The sequence below is a fragment of the Talpa europaea genome (genome assembly GCF_964194135.1).
Source record: "Talpa europaea genome assembly, chromosome: 6".
Classification (NCBI taxonomy): domain Eukaryota; kingdom Metazoa; phylum Chordata; class Mammalia; order Eulipotyphla; family Talpidae; genus Talpa; species Talpa europaea.
In genome coordinates, this window is record NC_140072.1 from 58,930,587 (window position 1) to 58,944,679 (window position 14,093).

A 14,093-nucleotide genomic window follows, 5' to 3' on the forward strand; every position below is an offset into this window, starting at 1 on the left:
TCTGCCTTTGGTCTGTTTATATCACTTCTATGCTTTCTTATTTCTGCCCTCTCTCTCATGGTTTCAATTGTGTTCTTTATGCAGATAACTAAATTACAGATCTTCATATGGAAAAGTCTCCCCCTATCCCTTTTCTTTTTGGTCAAATATAGTAAGTTCTCACTTAATGTTGTACAACTTTAAATGAAAGGATGTGTAATGAAATCAATTTTACCATAGACTGATATAAGCAAGAGATAAGTTCCTGCAGCATATTTCTGGTGACAAAGGCATCATGAAACTTCTAGAAAAGGCCCAAAACATATTTCTAATATTAAATAATAATTTGTAGTCAATCATTCATTTTCCAACTTGCTTATTCCAGTTCAGGTTGGCGGTGGCTTAAGGTGGGACAGGAAGCTGGACATGAAGACATTTCATGGCAGGGTCATGCACACACACACACACTCAGACTGGGACAATTTTAACATGCCAATGAATTTAACATGCACATCTTTGGGATGTGGGAGGAAACCAAGAATATCCAGAGAAAATTCACGCAAACATGGGGAGAATGTGCAAACTCCACAGAGACATGGCCCTAGTCTAGAGCCAGCCTTTTACCCCTCTCATCTAGATTATAACAAAATGATGTTCTTCAGGGGCTTTCTATATATAATATAGAAACAACTTCTATAAGCAACTTATCACATAATTTTTGGAAATTTTTCCTAATTAAGAATATTTCTAATTACTGTTTCACCTGAAAAGTAAATAATAGAAAATTTCATTTTGTGTAAGTTCAATGTTCTTACTTCTTTTATGGGAATTAGAAAAGTTGCAAATAATCAGTAATTTAAATAGTAATTATAATTTAAAGTTTTTCATCTAGTACTTTGGATGAATATATCCAAAATCATTAAATCACAGAACGTCATATTTTTAAGAGCAGTTTCTACTATTGTGTTTTTAATCACAAATATAGGAAGGCCAATGTTAACAGAAGTCTTTTAAAACTAGTTTCTATGGAGAAATGAGTTTCCAAGGTGGAACTTAGAATCCTTGACTCATATCTCTGCTGCTTAGCAAGAAAGGAACCAATTACTTCCCTGCCATCTCAGTGACAAGGAACCCTTCCTCAACCACACCCTGGAAAAGGGGACATTGGGCATCCCTGCTTTTTCCTCAGTACAAAAAAAAAAAAAAAATTCTAAGAAGATGATTCCTATGCAATTCCAGTTTTCCATGTCAGGAGGCTTTTGTGGTTTGAAACTAGATGACAAAAAGGTAAAAATATTCTTCTATCTTGGATTCCTGAGTTGGGACATATAAGTCTTACCTAGCAAGAGAGGTACACATTCCTTTAATTCTATGTTAACAACAAATGTGGACTAGAAAAAAACAGATACTACTTTTAAATGGCTTTAATTGATTCTCCTTTTTTTAAAAAAAGATTTATTCTATTTATTTATGCATACAAGAGCTGGGGTACAGGTCAGAGCTATGGGGGTGGGGGCAGTAAGAGCATTCACCAGAGACAGAGTGGGGAGCAGAACAGGTGAATTGACTGAAATACACTGCTGAGGGGAGCAGCAGGTGAGACAGGAGAGGTCTTGTGCCATGTAGGTTAGCTCCCTGATTGGGGTTTGAACTAGGTGCTGCAGTGGCTGTGGATAGCTTCATAGTGCTGAGATTTAACCCCTTGTGACACCAGGAAGGCCCTAATTAATTCTCCTTTTTAACTGATACTGTCTTCCTATGTATAGATAGTACATAAAATTAGACATGGTTTCTTGTTGACATTAATCAATATAACCAATAAATAAGAGTGGTTATTTGGGGGCACTATTGCACTGGAACACATTAAACAATTTTATTTCATTTGCTATCCTTAATTATATATAAATAAATGGCAGTGATCAGATGTTTAAGAATAAGGCAAGTTTTCTGAATATCATAATGATCTTGAAGGTCTACACATGACATCTGTGACAATTCAACTTCTTAGAGATAATCGAAGAGATATCGAAGCCTGAGGTTGTCTGTGTCTAAATATGACTATAAACATTAATCTTTCTACTTTGCAGCTTTATCAGTATCTCTGGGTTGTTTTTCTTATCACTAGAAAGTAAAATTTTGAGGATTTCACCTCCAATCTGTTTTGTCTGCCACATCTTCAGGCTTTTCTGACTTGGACTTTCAGCTTCAACTTGGGTGCTTCCACTGGAATATATATCATCAGCAACCAAACTTAGAGTTGTAAAAGTCAAATTGATCTGTTTTCACTCCATAATCAAACTTCTCCTAATTTTCCTATTTCTTTTTATGGGATCACTGTTTTCTGTCATCCCAACTCAAACTGGTCAGTCACCCTCTATTTCTCCCTGATCATGTCGCCTCCATCCACTAAGTCACACAGTTAATTCATTTTGGATTCAAGTTGTTCATATCTACCTTTTCCTTTCCTCTGATGTTGATATTTCTCACTACCACATGCTTAGCTGTCCCCCCTTTTTATAATTGGTATCTCTGTCTTCAGTCTCTCTCTCTCTCTATCTGGCATAATACTCCCCAACAATCATCTTTTGGCTGCTAAGTTTTCTAGGAAAAATAGTCCCACTTATTAGATATGTCCTTTGCCTTTTCACTTATCTAGATTCTTAAAGGCACATTTGCATTTGGTAGACTATTTGATACTTGTTCTCTTATGCCTAGCTTTCTACCAAAACTTAATGGAAAAAGAGAGAAAAACAACTTATACTCTCTTTTGGGTGGAGGGAAAACTTTCATTTTTTGGTATTAAAGGTGCATTTTGGATTTACCTCTTTCAATGTATTCATAGTAAATTAATTAGTTTCAGTGTTAGAGATGCAGCCTGCTACATGTCTGCTACATAAAGCTGAGAAAATGGGAGTGCAAACTAGGAGATTCAAAAGATGAAAAGGAACAAGAGGACTGGCTTTGCATCTTGTTTTGGTCAGTTAGAGACTAAGCAGTCTCTCAACAGTGCCTAGCTTTAAATTTCTGATTTCGGGTCACAAAAGATATCTGTTGAATAACTGTAGTTTAAAATGGCCCAAATCATGACAAAATAATGGGTTACTCTAAGTCTACTGCATCCCATATAGCTCAAATTCCTTTTTAGTATTTAATTCTGTCAGAATGATGACTTGATTTTCACTGACCATGCTTGAGGGAGAGGGAGCAATTTTTATATAGTGCTTTAAAAAAGCATTCTTAATTTATGATGAAAACGAATAAAAATTAGTCTATTGTTTTCCTTACTCCTACTGACACAAAGTAATTTTTAAAAAGGGGGGAGGGGGAGAGACCCAGGATACATTACTGAGCCTCTGTTAGGAAAGATCTGTTTATCATAGGGAAAGATAACTACCACAACAATGAAAAACACGCTCAGGTAAGTAGCTTTTTAAAAATAAAAACTGCTTTTAAAAGCAGTTTTATGACTTCTTATAAAACTACTCAAAGAATTTGTCAGTAAGTTGTTTCTGACTACTTAAAACATTCACACACATACACAACACGATTATCAATACACGAAAAGGAATAAATGGTTAAAATAGTTCTTTTCTCTTTCAACCCCTCTGAACATAACTTTCACCCTTAAGTAATTTTAGGGCCCATTTCCCATTATATCTGAATTTTTTGGGACTGGCAATTACCACCAAAGTGGATACAGTCCTACAAAGGGTTAAGTGGGCAACGTGCCTTTGAGTGTTTATCAAAAACAAACACTGCAGCACTGTTAAGCCTAGAGCAGAGCTGGGTAGGAAGGAGCCCTTCTCCTCTGCTGTCCTGGGCAGCTCCCGCCTCCATCTGCCTGCAGCTTTGGCTTTTCCTGTCTTTTCAACCCGGCTCCTGGCTCTGCCAACTCTCGCTCGAGTGTGGGTCTGCGATGCTGCACCGGATGACCACAGTCTAGATGCGTTGGGTAATTCTGTGGTGGATCCAAGTATCCTGAGGCAGATACTTGTCTCCAAACACAAACTTTAGCCCGAAGGCTTGCATTGTCTTCTACCTTTTTGGTGTGGGTCTGGGTGGCACTGACACCTTAAGTCCGCTCAGCGGCTTCTCCTCCCCCACGAGGCTCTCACTCCGGGGACCCGTCCCCCTCGCCCCCAGCTCGCGCACCTCTCGCATTTCCTCCCTCCCAGGGTACCCTCGCATTTCCTCCTTCCCTCCCGGGCCTGCCTTCCCCCGCCCGCCTCCAGCCACATGACAGGAAGGGCTCCGCCACGCGACGTCACTGGCGCCCGCGCCCCCGCCCCCGCCCTCCCCCCGCGCGGCACGCAAGGGGCGGTAGTCTGAGCAGCGAACGTGGTCCGCGCGCTCCACGCTCCCCAACCAGGGCTCGCCAGAGCGCCCCGGCGGCCGCGGCGGAGCCCGCGCGCAGGTGCCCGGATGTGCGGCGCTCGCGGAAGCCCCGCCCCCTCCGCCGGCTCCTCGCGCGCCCCCGCCCTCCGCCCCGCGCGCCGCTGCGCTCCGCTTTCCCCTCCCTCTCCCGCCCTCCCCCTTTTTCGTGCCTTGAGGTTGCGGGTCAGTGCGAGCCACTGCAGTGAGTCCGTCACGGCTCCGGCGCGAGCGTGAGGCTGCAGCCCCGAGCCGCCCGGTCCCCTTTCCCCCGCGTCTCCCCCTCTCTGTCGCTCTCCCTTCTCGTCGCCTCCTCCCGCTCTCGCTGCCGCTGAATCTCGACCTTAATTTCTCTCCTCGCCCCCACCCCCGCCGGCTCCCGTGCGCCCAGTCACCCGGCCGGCGCGGGCTCCGCGGCGCCGCCTCCCCTCCCCCAGCCCGAACCCCTTCCCTCGCGGGCGTCCCGAGGGCCGCAGCCGCCCCAGCCGAGCGCAGCTGGGCCGCCGCCGCCGCTTCCTGCGGGAGCCCGTCAGCGCCGACACACTCCTCCGCCGACCTCGCCGCCGACCGCCGAGCAAAATGGTGAGACCTTCGCTTCCCCTGCGTCCCATCCCTCCTCCGCCCGCCGCTGGCGGGGGCGAGCCCCGACGCCCCCGGCCGGCTTCCCCCGCCGGAAAATGCGAGAGACCCGGGTCCGGCTGGTGCCGCCGGGGGCCGGGGAGATTCGAAGGCGGCGGGCGGGGGCGGCTGGCCGGCTGCTTGACAGGACCGCGGGGCCCCTGCGCCCGCCCCCGGGCCGCGGCGGGGCGCCCCCCCGCCCCCTCCCCCCCACCCCCTCCCTGGGGCCGCGGGGATTCCGCTTCTGCCGGGGCCCCTCTCCCCGGGCGCCGACTGGGTGCTGTCTCCGCGCATTACTTCTCTCCGGACCCTCCTCCACGTGGAGCCCCTTTTCACCCCCAGACTCACTCTCAAGTTCGGGGGTATTCCGGAATGCCGCGGGAGAAGGTGTAGCAAATGGGTCTTTACGTAAGACCCACTTTCCAGAGCAGCTCTTGTCTCCCACTCGCACTCCCCGCTCGAGCTATGAGGCTTGGCAGGAATCCTGCCACTTACTTCCCCCTCTCCTGCTAGTGTTTATTCCGCTGCTGTTTGCAACCTTGTGGGGTTTCTTTGCTGCTTTTCGCTCAGCCCTGGCGAACCGGAAAGGTCCAAGGTGTATCTTCTTGAAAACACAGAGTAGCTCGGTCTTGGATAAGTGGGCGTCCTTGTGTCTTAATGCTTCCTCACTACCTAGGATCTTTCGTTTTCTTTGTTATCTTCGCTGAGTCTCTCTCTTGTGGTTGTTTTTGAATCATGGCGATTTAAATTTGTCTTTTCTTACCCTCACATTTAATCCCTAGGTAGAAAGCGCTGCTGTAGTGTTTCAGACTGACGCTAGGGGTGTGTCTCCCGCCTCTGTCACCAAAGCCAAGAAATCAACGACGCCCTTTTAGCCTGTTACCTTACCGGTTCTCGCTCTCCGGGTAGTTTCCTCTTTGTAATCAAGAATTGTATACAGACTAGAAAAAAAAGTTCCTAGTGCTGGTTTATAGATCAGATATTCGAACTTTGGCTCTGTTGTTAACAAAGTCTTTAAAACAGTTGACACAAGATATTTAGGCTGATGTTGAGTAATTTGCTTGTGCCTTTTAGTTGTATTTCACTCTGTAGATGTTAATTTACAATATAGTGGTGGCTTAATGAAGAGACGTTCTGTTCATTGCAACTTAAGATCAGTTTGGTGTCGTTGTGAGAGAAGAAAATGAAATTAGAGTAGTCTGGTGCCAGCTTTTATTTAACGTACAGAACAAATGGATTAAGTGCACTTACTAATATACACTTAAGATGCAGACTAGGAACCAACTTAATAAATTATTGGTGATTTTGGTAGAGGAAGTTTTGACCTGCCAGTTTGGGAGGTGCTCAGACAAGTTTGGCCCTCAAAGTCACAAAACCTAGGCTTTTCCAGACTGTTACAGAAAACAATTTAGTCATTCATCGTGCAATCTCTTTATTGGCATAGTCTTTTGGAGTTCTTAAAGTACTTTAATACAACTTCCCTGTACATGTATTTTATTCGAAGGTCAGAATTTGAAGATCTTTGTCTATTGCAGTGAATACTTTTATAAACAATGTATTTTGCATCAATGATCCTCAAAATTTTGCTTGCATATTATTTCTGTGTTATATGGTATATGTGATTTCCAAGTAGTTCGACTCCTTCCCTGGCCTCACCCGCCCCCCCATGATGCATCCCCTCACCAGGTTTTTTTTTGAACAGCAGGCTAAATTGGGGAAATCCCTTTTTAGCTCTTCAATTTACCTTTCTAGTACTTGGTCTTTATCGTTCAAAAATATTTTAAGGTTTACCAGAAGGTATAGTTTTCTTCCAGTCAATATTTCTCTTTTTTTTGTAGTTTCCTTTTAGGTATATGATTTTTAGCTCTTTTTTAACTAATTGAGCAACAGTGAAAATTTTTACTACCTTTGAAAATCTTTATGAGAACTCCTAGATAGCATGAGCATATTTACATTTTTTGCCAAAAGATTTTAATTTATGACTAGTTCAAGTAAGAGGGAAGTGAAAATTTTGTATGATTGGATAGAGCCTAGCAAGAATCTTTTGTGACAGTTAGTAATTTTAGTTGCTACTTTAAAAGTAGTTTCTTATTTTTCTGAGTGTTGAGCATCCAGGTAGGATTAAGCTCATGTATATATACACAAAAATCTGAGTACTCAGCTCCTAAGAATTTTCCTTGACCCACTAGTGATCACTTCTCTATGATAAACTAAATAGATGTTTATTAAAATAAATAAAAGTTTTTACAAGTTTTTCAGGTAGACAGGAATAGTTTTACATAGAGTATTTCATTGTTACCGACACAGAAAGGAATGGGAGAAGAATGAAATCAAATAGAAGAAGGTGTAGGTTGATTGAAAACTGTAATTTAGTAATTTTTTGAAGGAATAAATTTGTAGGGGTATTTTTAGAAACTTATTTAACTTTCCATGTATCAGAAATAGTTCTGTATGCCTAGTATAATTTAGAAACATGACCAGATATTTTTTATATCTGTTTTTGTTGGAATAGGTAATACAGATTTTGTTCTGTATATATGAACCTAGTACATATGTAGCTAACCTTTTAAATTTTGTTTCTTCGCACAATCTTAAATTTTATAAATGACCTTTTTATGTTTGTATTTTTAACCTTTTTTATTAAAATTATCTCCATCATCTGTAATTAGAAACTAAAACACACTTATTGCTGTCTACAACGACTATACTTAGAATTGTATACACATCATATTACAGATAAGTTCTGAGACAAATAAAGATTGCTTTAAAAAAAAAAAGGCAAGCAACCTCTCATGGTCAGCAGAATTAAAAGTCACATTAGTCACTAGGAGAAAATTAATAAAGGTTTGGAGTCCAAGGTAAAGAAGCTGACTAAGGGTTAGCAGTAAGAGGGACAGACAAGTATGAGAGGATCAGGCATCTGTCATAGGTAGTAGGGCAAGCGAGAGTACAAGGCAGTATAAGGAAGTCAGCAGGGGCCAAGAGGATTAAGTGAGTCAGACAGACTGTGGGCCCAGAAGTCCAGGCAAGCACAGAGATTCATTCATATCAACAAATACTTGTAAATGTTGTCTGCTGTTCACTGGTTACAGTGCTCAGTTATGGAGACTATTAAGATGATTAAGGCAGTTTTCCTGACTTCACTTAAGTGGAGAACACAAGAGAAATGCTAGTGGGTGTGTAAACCATTAGCCTGAATTTTCATGGAATAACATAACACAAAGCATGACAGAAATTGAGGAAAAAGCAAGATCAAATCTCATCTTGAATTAGGGAATGTTTTATGAAGGTGACAGTTGAACTGGGTCTAAAAAGATTGTCTAAAAAGATTATAGTGGGCCTCCCCGGTGGCGCAGCGGTTCAGCGCTCGGTTGCGAAGCTGCCCGCAACCTCTGCGGTGCCGGTTCGATCCCCGGCTGCTCCCCGGCCTCCGGAGGAGGGTCCCACATGGCGCGCAGACCTCTCCTGCCGCCGGCTGCTCCCCTCAGCAGTGTACTTTGCTCCTTCTGCCTGCTCTGCTCCCCGCTCTGGCTCTGGTGAATTCTCTCACCCTCCCGCGCTTCTGACTGTACCCAGTGCATGTATAAACAAAACAAACAAACAAAATAAATAAAATAAATAAATAAAGCATGCCTCTATATATAAAAAAAAAAAAGATTATAGTAGGTAGAATTAGAGGCAAATAGGAGAAAAGACTTTTTTTTTTTAAATGTCTAGGATAGGGAGACATATATTTGGAGTATTGATACTTGAAACATGTTTCCTGGACTAGCGTCATAAGCATCTTATGGGAACTCATTAGATCCCACCTTGGACCCACTGAATCCTAAACTCTAGGGATGGGACCAACAGTCTAGATTTTATGTCTTCCAGGTAATTTTCATGAATGCTAAATTTTGAAAACAACTCTTCAGGGAATAGTAAGGGATGCATTTGAATTTTGATTGAGCATCTGTTAATGTACCTAGCACTGACAGTACAAATATGACTTAATTGTGGACCTTTAATCATGTGTGGGTAAACATGATCTTTAATCATGTGGGATAAACAAGACGGTTCTGCAGTATGATAATGTGCTGTTAACAGACTAAACATGGGAATGTGTAAGAGCACATGGCAGAGGAAAGACTTAATCCAAACTGCGGTGGGATGGAGCAGGGAGATGAATGTCATTCAAAGAAAGCTTACCGGAAGAGATATGCCCCAGCTGAATCTTCAAAGGATGAGTATTTAGTTTGTGGGAAAGGTGCTATAGGTAGAGAAATTCAGGTTTAAAGTCATGAAGGCATGGGATCCAAGCCAGTTCAGTGTGGCTGGAAGGACAGGGTAGAAGGGAAAAAAAGAGGATGGGTTGAGTGTTGGGCAGATTGTTGCAACTCATAAAGGAGCTTTTTGCATATCATATGAATTAGTTAACATTTTTCTTAAAGCTGGTGGGAAGCTATTATTTCCTTTTTTTTAATAAAGATTTATTTATTTTATACAAGAACTAGGGTGCAGGCCAGATGTACAGGAGGGTGAGAGGATTCACCAGAGACAGAGCGGGGAACAGAACAGGCAGACCAACGAAATACACTGCTGAGGGGAGCAGTGGGCGCGACAGGAGAGGTCTGGACGGGAGAGGTCTGCCACAGGATGTGGGACCCTTGTGGGCCGGCCAGGATCTAACCGGCGCTGCAGAGGCTGCAGACAGCTTCACAGCACGGCGCTCAACTACCTGCGCCACCAGGCGGTTCTGTTTCTAAGCAAGAGGATTACTTCTCATTAAGTTTTTTAAAGGGATCTATCTGATAGAGTATGTGGATAATAAAAAACAGGACAGATGAATTTAGATGGGGAGATTATTGCAGTCATTCATGTGAGAAACAATGACTTGAAACAATGTATTAATAGTGCAGGTGGAAAGGAGGAACCAGGTATGAGAAACATTTAGGGGGTAGAGCATAGTACTTGGTGACTATTGAATTATAGAGACAAAAGGGACTAAATTCTGCCATTGCTTCTCTTTGGGTGACTGATAGATGATGGTGTTATCTATTCAGTAGATATTTATTGAGCACTTACTTGGGTAAGATTTGGCTCTAGAAATACATGGAAATGGTTACTGCATCCTCAAGAAACTTCCAGTTTGCTGAGGATGACTGTTGTTTCATCTCCAGTTTTATCATTTCATATCCAGTCTTAATGCTAGAAATGCTGTGTTGCATGATTCTGTCAGTAGAATACAGTGCTGTGAACTAACAGTGCTTTCTGCATAGATATCATGGACATACCAGAAAGAATTTGGTAGCCTGGTAGAAAGAGGCAGCATATATTTGAGCAGTGATTCTTAAAAATGTGGATTCTGAGTTAGCATCAGTGTCTTCAGAGATGTTTTCAGAAATGAACATTTTCTGCCTAGAAGATATAGAAGGAGATTTGGGGGATGATGATGACTTTTGTACATGTTGAATTTAATCATGTATTGTCTAGATAGATATTGTCAGTAGGTAATTGACTAGCTATATCTGAACTCAAAAGGGACATTTTGTAGTAACAGTTTGATTGTTGTCCGGCTGGAGCTAGAAAGGATTATGCTCAGTGAAATAAGTCAAAAGGAAAAAGAAAAATACCAGATAGCTTTACTCATAGAAGGAACATAGGAAAACAGAACAAAGGGTCAAAAAGCCCCACAAAATTGCAGGCAAACTGTAGATCCAAGCATGGGGGTGGAGGGGAAGAGCACAAGGGACTATAGTGATGGTTCACAGGGTGATGTGGTGGGAGATTTATTAAACAAAAATGAATAACAATGTAAGAAAAATAAATAAAAAGATTTGATTGTTTTCTTGGTATTTTTATTAGGTAATAGTTGATACCATGAGACTGGATGAAATCTTGTAAAGAGGAAATATGAGGAGAGGGCAAACTCTAAAATATTCTGCATTTAAGAGTCACGTAGAGGATGAGGAACCTGTGAAGGTTGTCTGAGGATAAGCCAAAGAGATAGTTGCAAAAATAGTCTTATTGTTGTAGGGTAGGGAGAGGGGCACCCCAGAGCCCCCAAACCTGCCTGCTCTAAATAGGTTCTGCCATCTGCCGCATCAACATAAAACATATGAGACTTCAATGAAAAGGAACCTTAATGCAATTAGTAAACAATACAGAAAGGCAAAGAATATAGTTCCTAAATCAAGCACCCAAAGTTACCCATCCCCTCATGGGTAAAAGTCCACCCAAACAGGACTGGCCCAGAGCAAGGCCCGAAAGCCTGCCAGAAGTCTAAAGCACCTTTCAGTGTGGACCCACAGAAAAGGACCAGAAACAACCAGACAAGTCTGGAAGGAAAAGAGCAAAATCAAAATCAAGACAAAAGCTGCCATTGTTATCCTCCCCATGGGTCTCTCACCCACATCTCTTTCAACCAGTCCATGACCAAAAGGCAAGTGCAGTTTCTTCACATGTCTCTCTGCTCCATGTGCCTCTTCCAGGTCTCCTTCTGCGTCTCCATCCTGCTTCCTTCCTTCCTCATTCTGTTCTTCAGCTTCTTATTCTTCCTGCTCAGCTCCACCCTCCTTTGGGTGGGGCAGGAAACCTGGAACCTCCCCACTTCCTGGGGACCACCCTATTACTTTATCAGATTTGAAGGCATTGGTAGTGTGTAGATATTGAAGGAGTCTAGAGAGTTCTGGTGATTTTGGCAACAGTACACAAAAAACATTTTTTAATGGTAGCAAGGAAAGCCAGGATGCAATGGGCTGAGGAATGAGTGGGTGGCAAGACATTGAGTAGAAACTGTTCTTTAAAGGTTTGATTAGAAGAGAATATGAATGCTAGAGAATTTAGGTTTGAGGATGAATTTATTTTGGGGTTAAGAGAACAAGTCAGAAAAGAGGGAGCAGTAGTTGAAAATTTAAAGGGAAAAGATGGAATTACTAATATTGATAGTTTGAGGCCCACGAGGAGTATAGGAAGCAAAATGATTTTTCAGACTGGAAGAGTTTTCTTATTCATTTATATGAGAGGGAAGGATATGAAGATGAAAACTATTAAAGAGGTTTTGTAAGAGTTAAGATTGTAAAGGAAGTCCTATGTTAAGTTGTAACGATCTTAACTATTAAACCTCAGTTTGGTTCCATTGGGGAATCATTGATTAGTGTGGAGTAAGATGTTGGGTGATTGGAAGGAGAGGAATTTGTAGGTAGGGATACTGCTTTGTGATGTTATGGGTGTGAAGTTACAAGGATTTGAAAGTGAAAAGAACTGGAGACATTTTAAAGATAAAGTTGAAAGGAAACTGATTGGTTATGAACAGTCATAAAGAATGAACGCCCTGGTGACTGGAGACAAAGACACATTATTAACAACAGTAGGAGTTCAGACTGGTTGAAAGAAGTGGCAGAAGAAAGTGAGCTTGATTTTAGTGAATTTGATGAGTTTGAGACATTATAATAAGATTAACAAATTGGGTAATATATTTGGAAAAGAAGTTAGGGTTATACTTGAATGTTTAATAGTTGAAGAGGAAAGGTTAGAAGAATTAAGAAGAAACTAATGGAATTGGTCATTAGAAAAATGTTGCTAATTTTAAAAGAGTAACTTCAATGAGGTCCTAGGTAGTGAGAATAAAATTGCAAAGGAATGTATATTGTGAGGATGCAGAGACTTTGTCTTTTCATTGTTATATTCCAAATACTTAGTATATAAAATACACTATTAAGTAGTATTCAAAAAAGGAATGTGTACATAATTAAGTGGGATATAGGAGTGAGACATTGGAGACTATGTCAGTTCCTTTTTTGATATATTTATGAAAAAAATGACAGTAGTTTTATGGTTTACAGTTAGGTTTAGTTCTTTTTAGGGTAGAGCTATGGCATACTTTAGAATTAGAAATCAGGAAACAGAACTATAAGAAAGAGCATGATTAATGGAATGAGCCCTGGAAATGGTGGACAGAAGAGGAATAGAAGGAAAGAGGGACATCAAAAGAGGGTAAAAAAAATCTGGGTGAGAAGAGTAGGTTTTAATTTTTGTTTTTTGCTTTTTTTTTAAATTATTTTTTAAAGATTTATTTATTTATACATACAAGAATTGGGATCCAGGCCAGAGTTGTGGGAGGTGAGAAGATTTACCAGAGACAGAGTGGAGTACAGAACAGGCGGATTGACTGAAATACATTACTACGGGGAGCAGTGGGCTAGTCAGGAGAGGTCTGCTATGCCGTGTGGGTAGCTCCCTGGCCGGGGGATTGAACTCTTGCAGCAGTGGCTGCGGACAACTTCATAGGTTGTGTCTTAATCCCTTGTGCCACCAGGGAGGCTGTTTTATTTTTTTTTTTTAAGAATTAATTTTTATTTATGCATACAAGAATGGGGGTATAGGCCAGAGGTGCAGGGAATGAGAGCATTCACCTGAGAGACAGTGTTGAGCAGAACATGTGGAGCCACTGAAATACACTGCTGAGGAGCATGCAAAACTGGAGAGGTCTGCTGCACCATGTAGGTTAGCTCCCTGAACGCAGGCTGCAGTGGCTGCCAATAGCTTGATAGTGCTGAGACTTTACCTCTTGTGCTACCAGGGAGGCCCCTATTTTAATATGTTTTAATAATGGAGTTCAGGGCCTCCCTGGTGGCGCAGGGGTTAAGTCTCAGAGTTGTCAAGCTATCACCAGCCAAATGGGGCATGATTTCAGTCCCCAGCCTGGTTGCTAACCCACATATGGCACTGCAGACCTGTCCTGTCCTGCCCTGCTGCTCTCCCAGCAATGTGTTTCAGTGGATCCACCTGTTCTGCTCCCTTCCCTGGCAAATCCTCTCAAGTGCCCCCCCACCTCTGGCCTACACCCCAGTTCTTATAAGCATAAATGAATGGAATAAATCTTAAAAAAAAAATTAAGTTCATATGAGGTGGCCTAAATCATTTCAGTAACTGACTAGATAGTTGGAGGCAAGGTTTACTGAATTTGAGATTGAAACTGAAATGAATAGGAGAGGATCATACTGATTTTAGGCAGTTAACAGAGTATTAAGTAATTATTGAATAATAAGTGGAATCAGGAGAGGACAACATTGTGTTAATGAGCTAGGAAATGAATCTAAGAAACAGAAGTTTTAACGAGCATAATGCCCTATTAATCTTCGCTT

The 14,093-nt window shown here is 42.0% G+C and overlaps 1 protein-coding gene across 1 annotated transcript in view; it reads left to right on the forward strand.

The window, feature by feature from the left end:
- Nucleotides 1–9,117: 9,117 nt before the first annotated feature.
- The window catches only part of PPP3R1 (protein phosphatase 3 regulatory subunit B, alpha), a gene marked incomplete at both ends in the record, with an annotated part of 57,156 nt that continues 52,180 nt past the window's right edge, over nt 9,118–14,093 (forward strand). The window contains one exon of the mRNA XM_084234848.1: nt 9,118–9,237. Within this exon, the coding sequence (XP_084090974.1) occupies nt 9,118–9,237 (120 nt within the window). The remainder of the gene's footprint in view (nt 9,238–14,093) is intronic.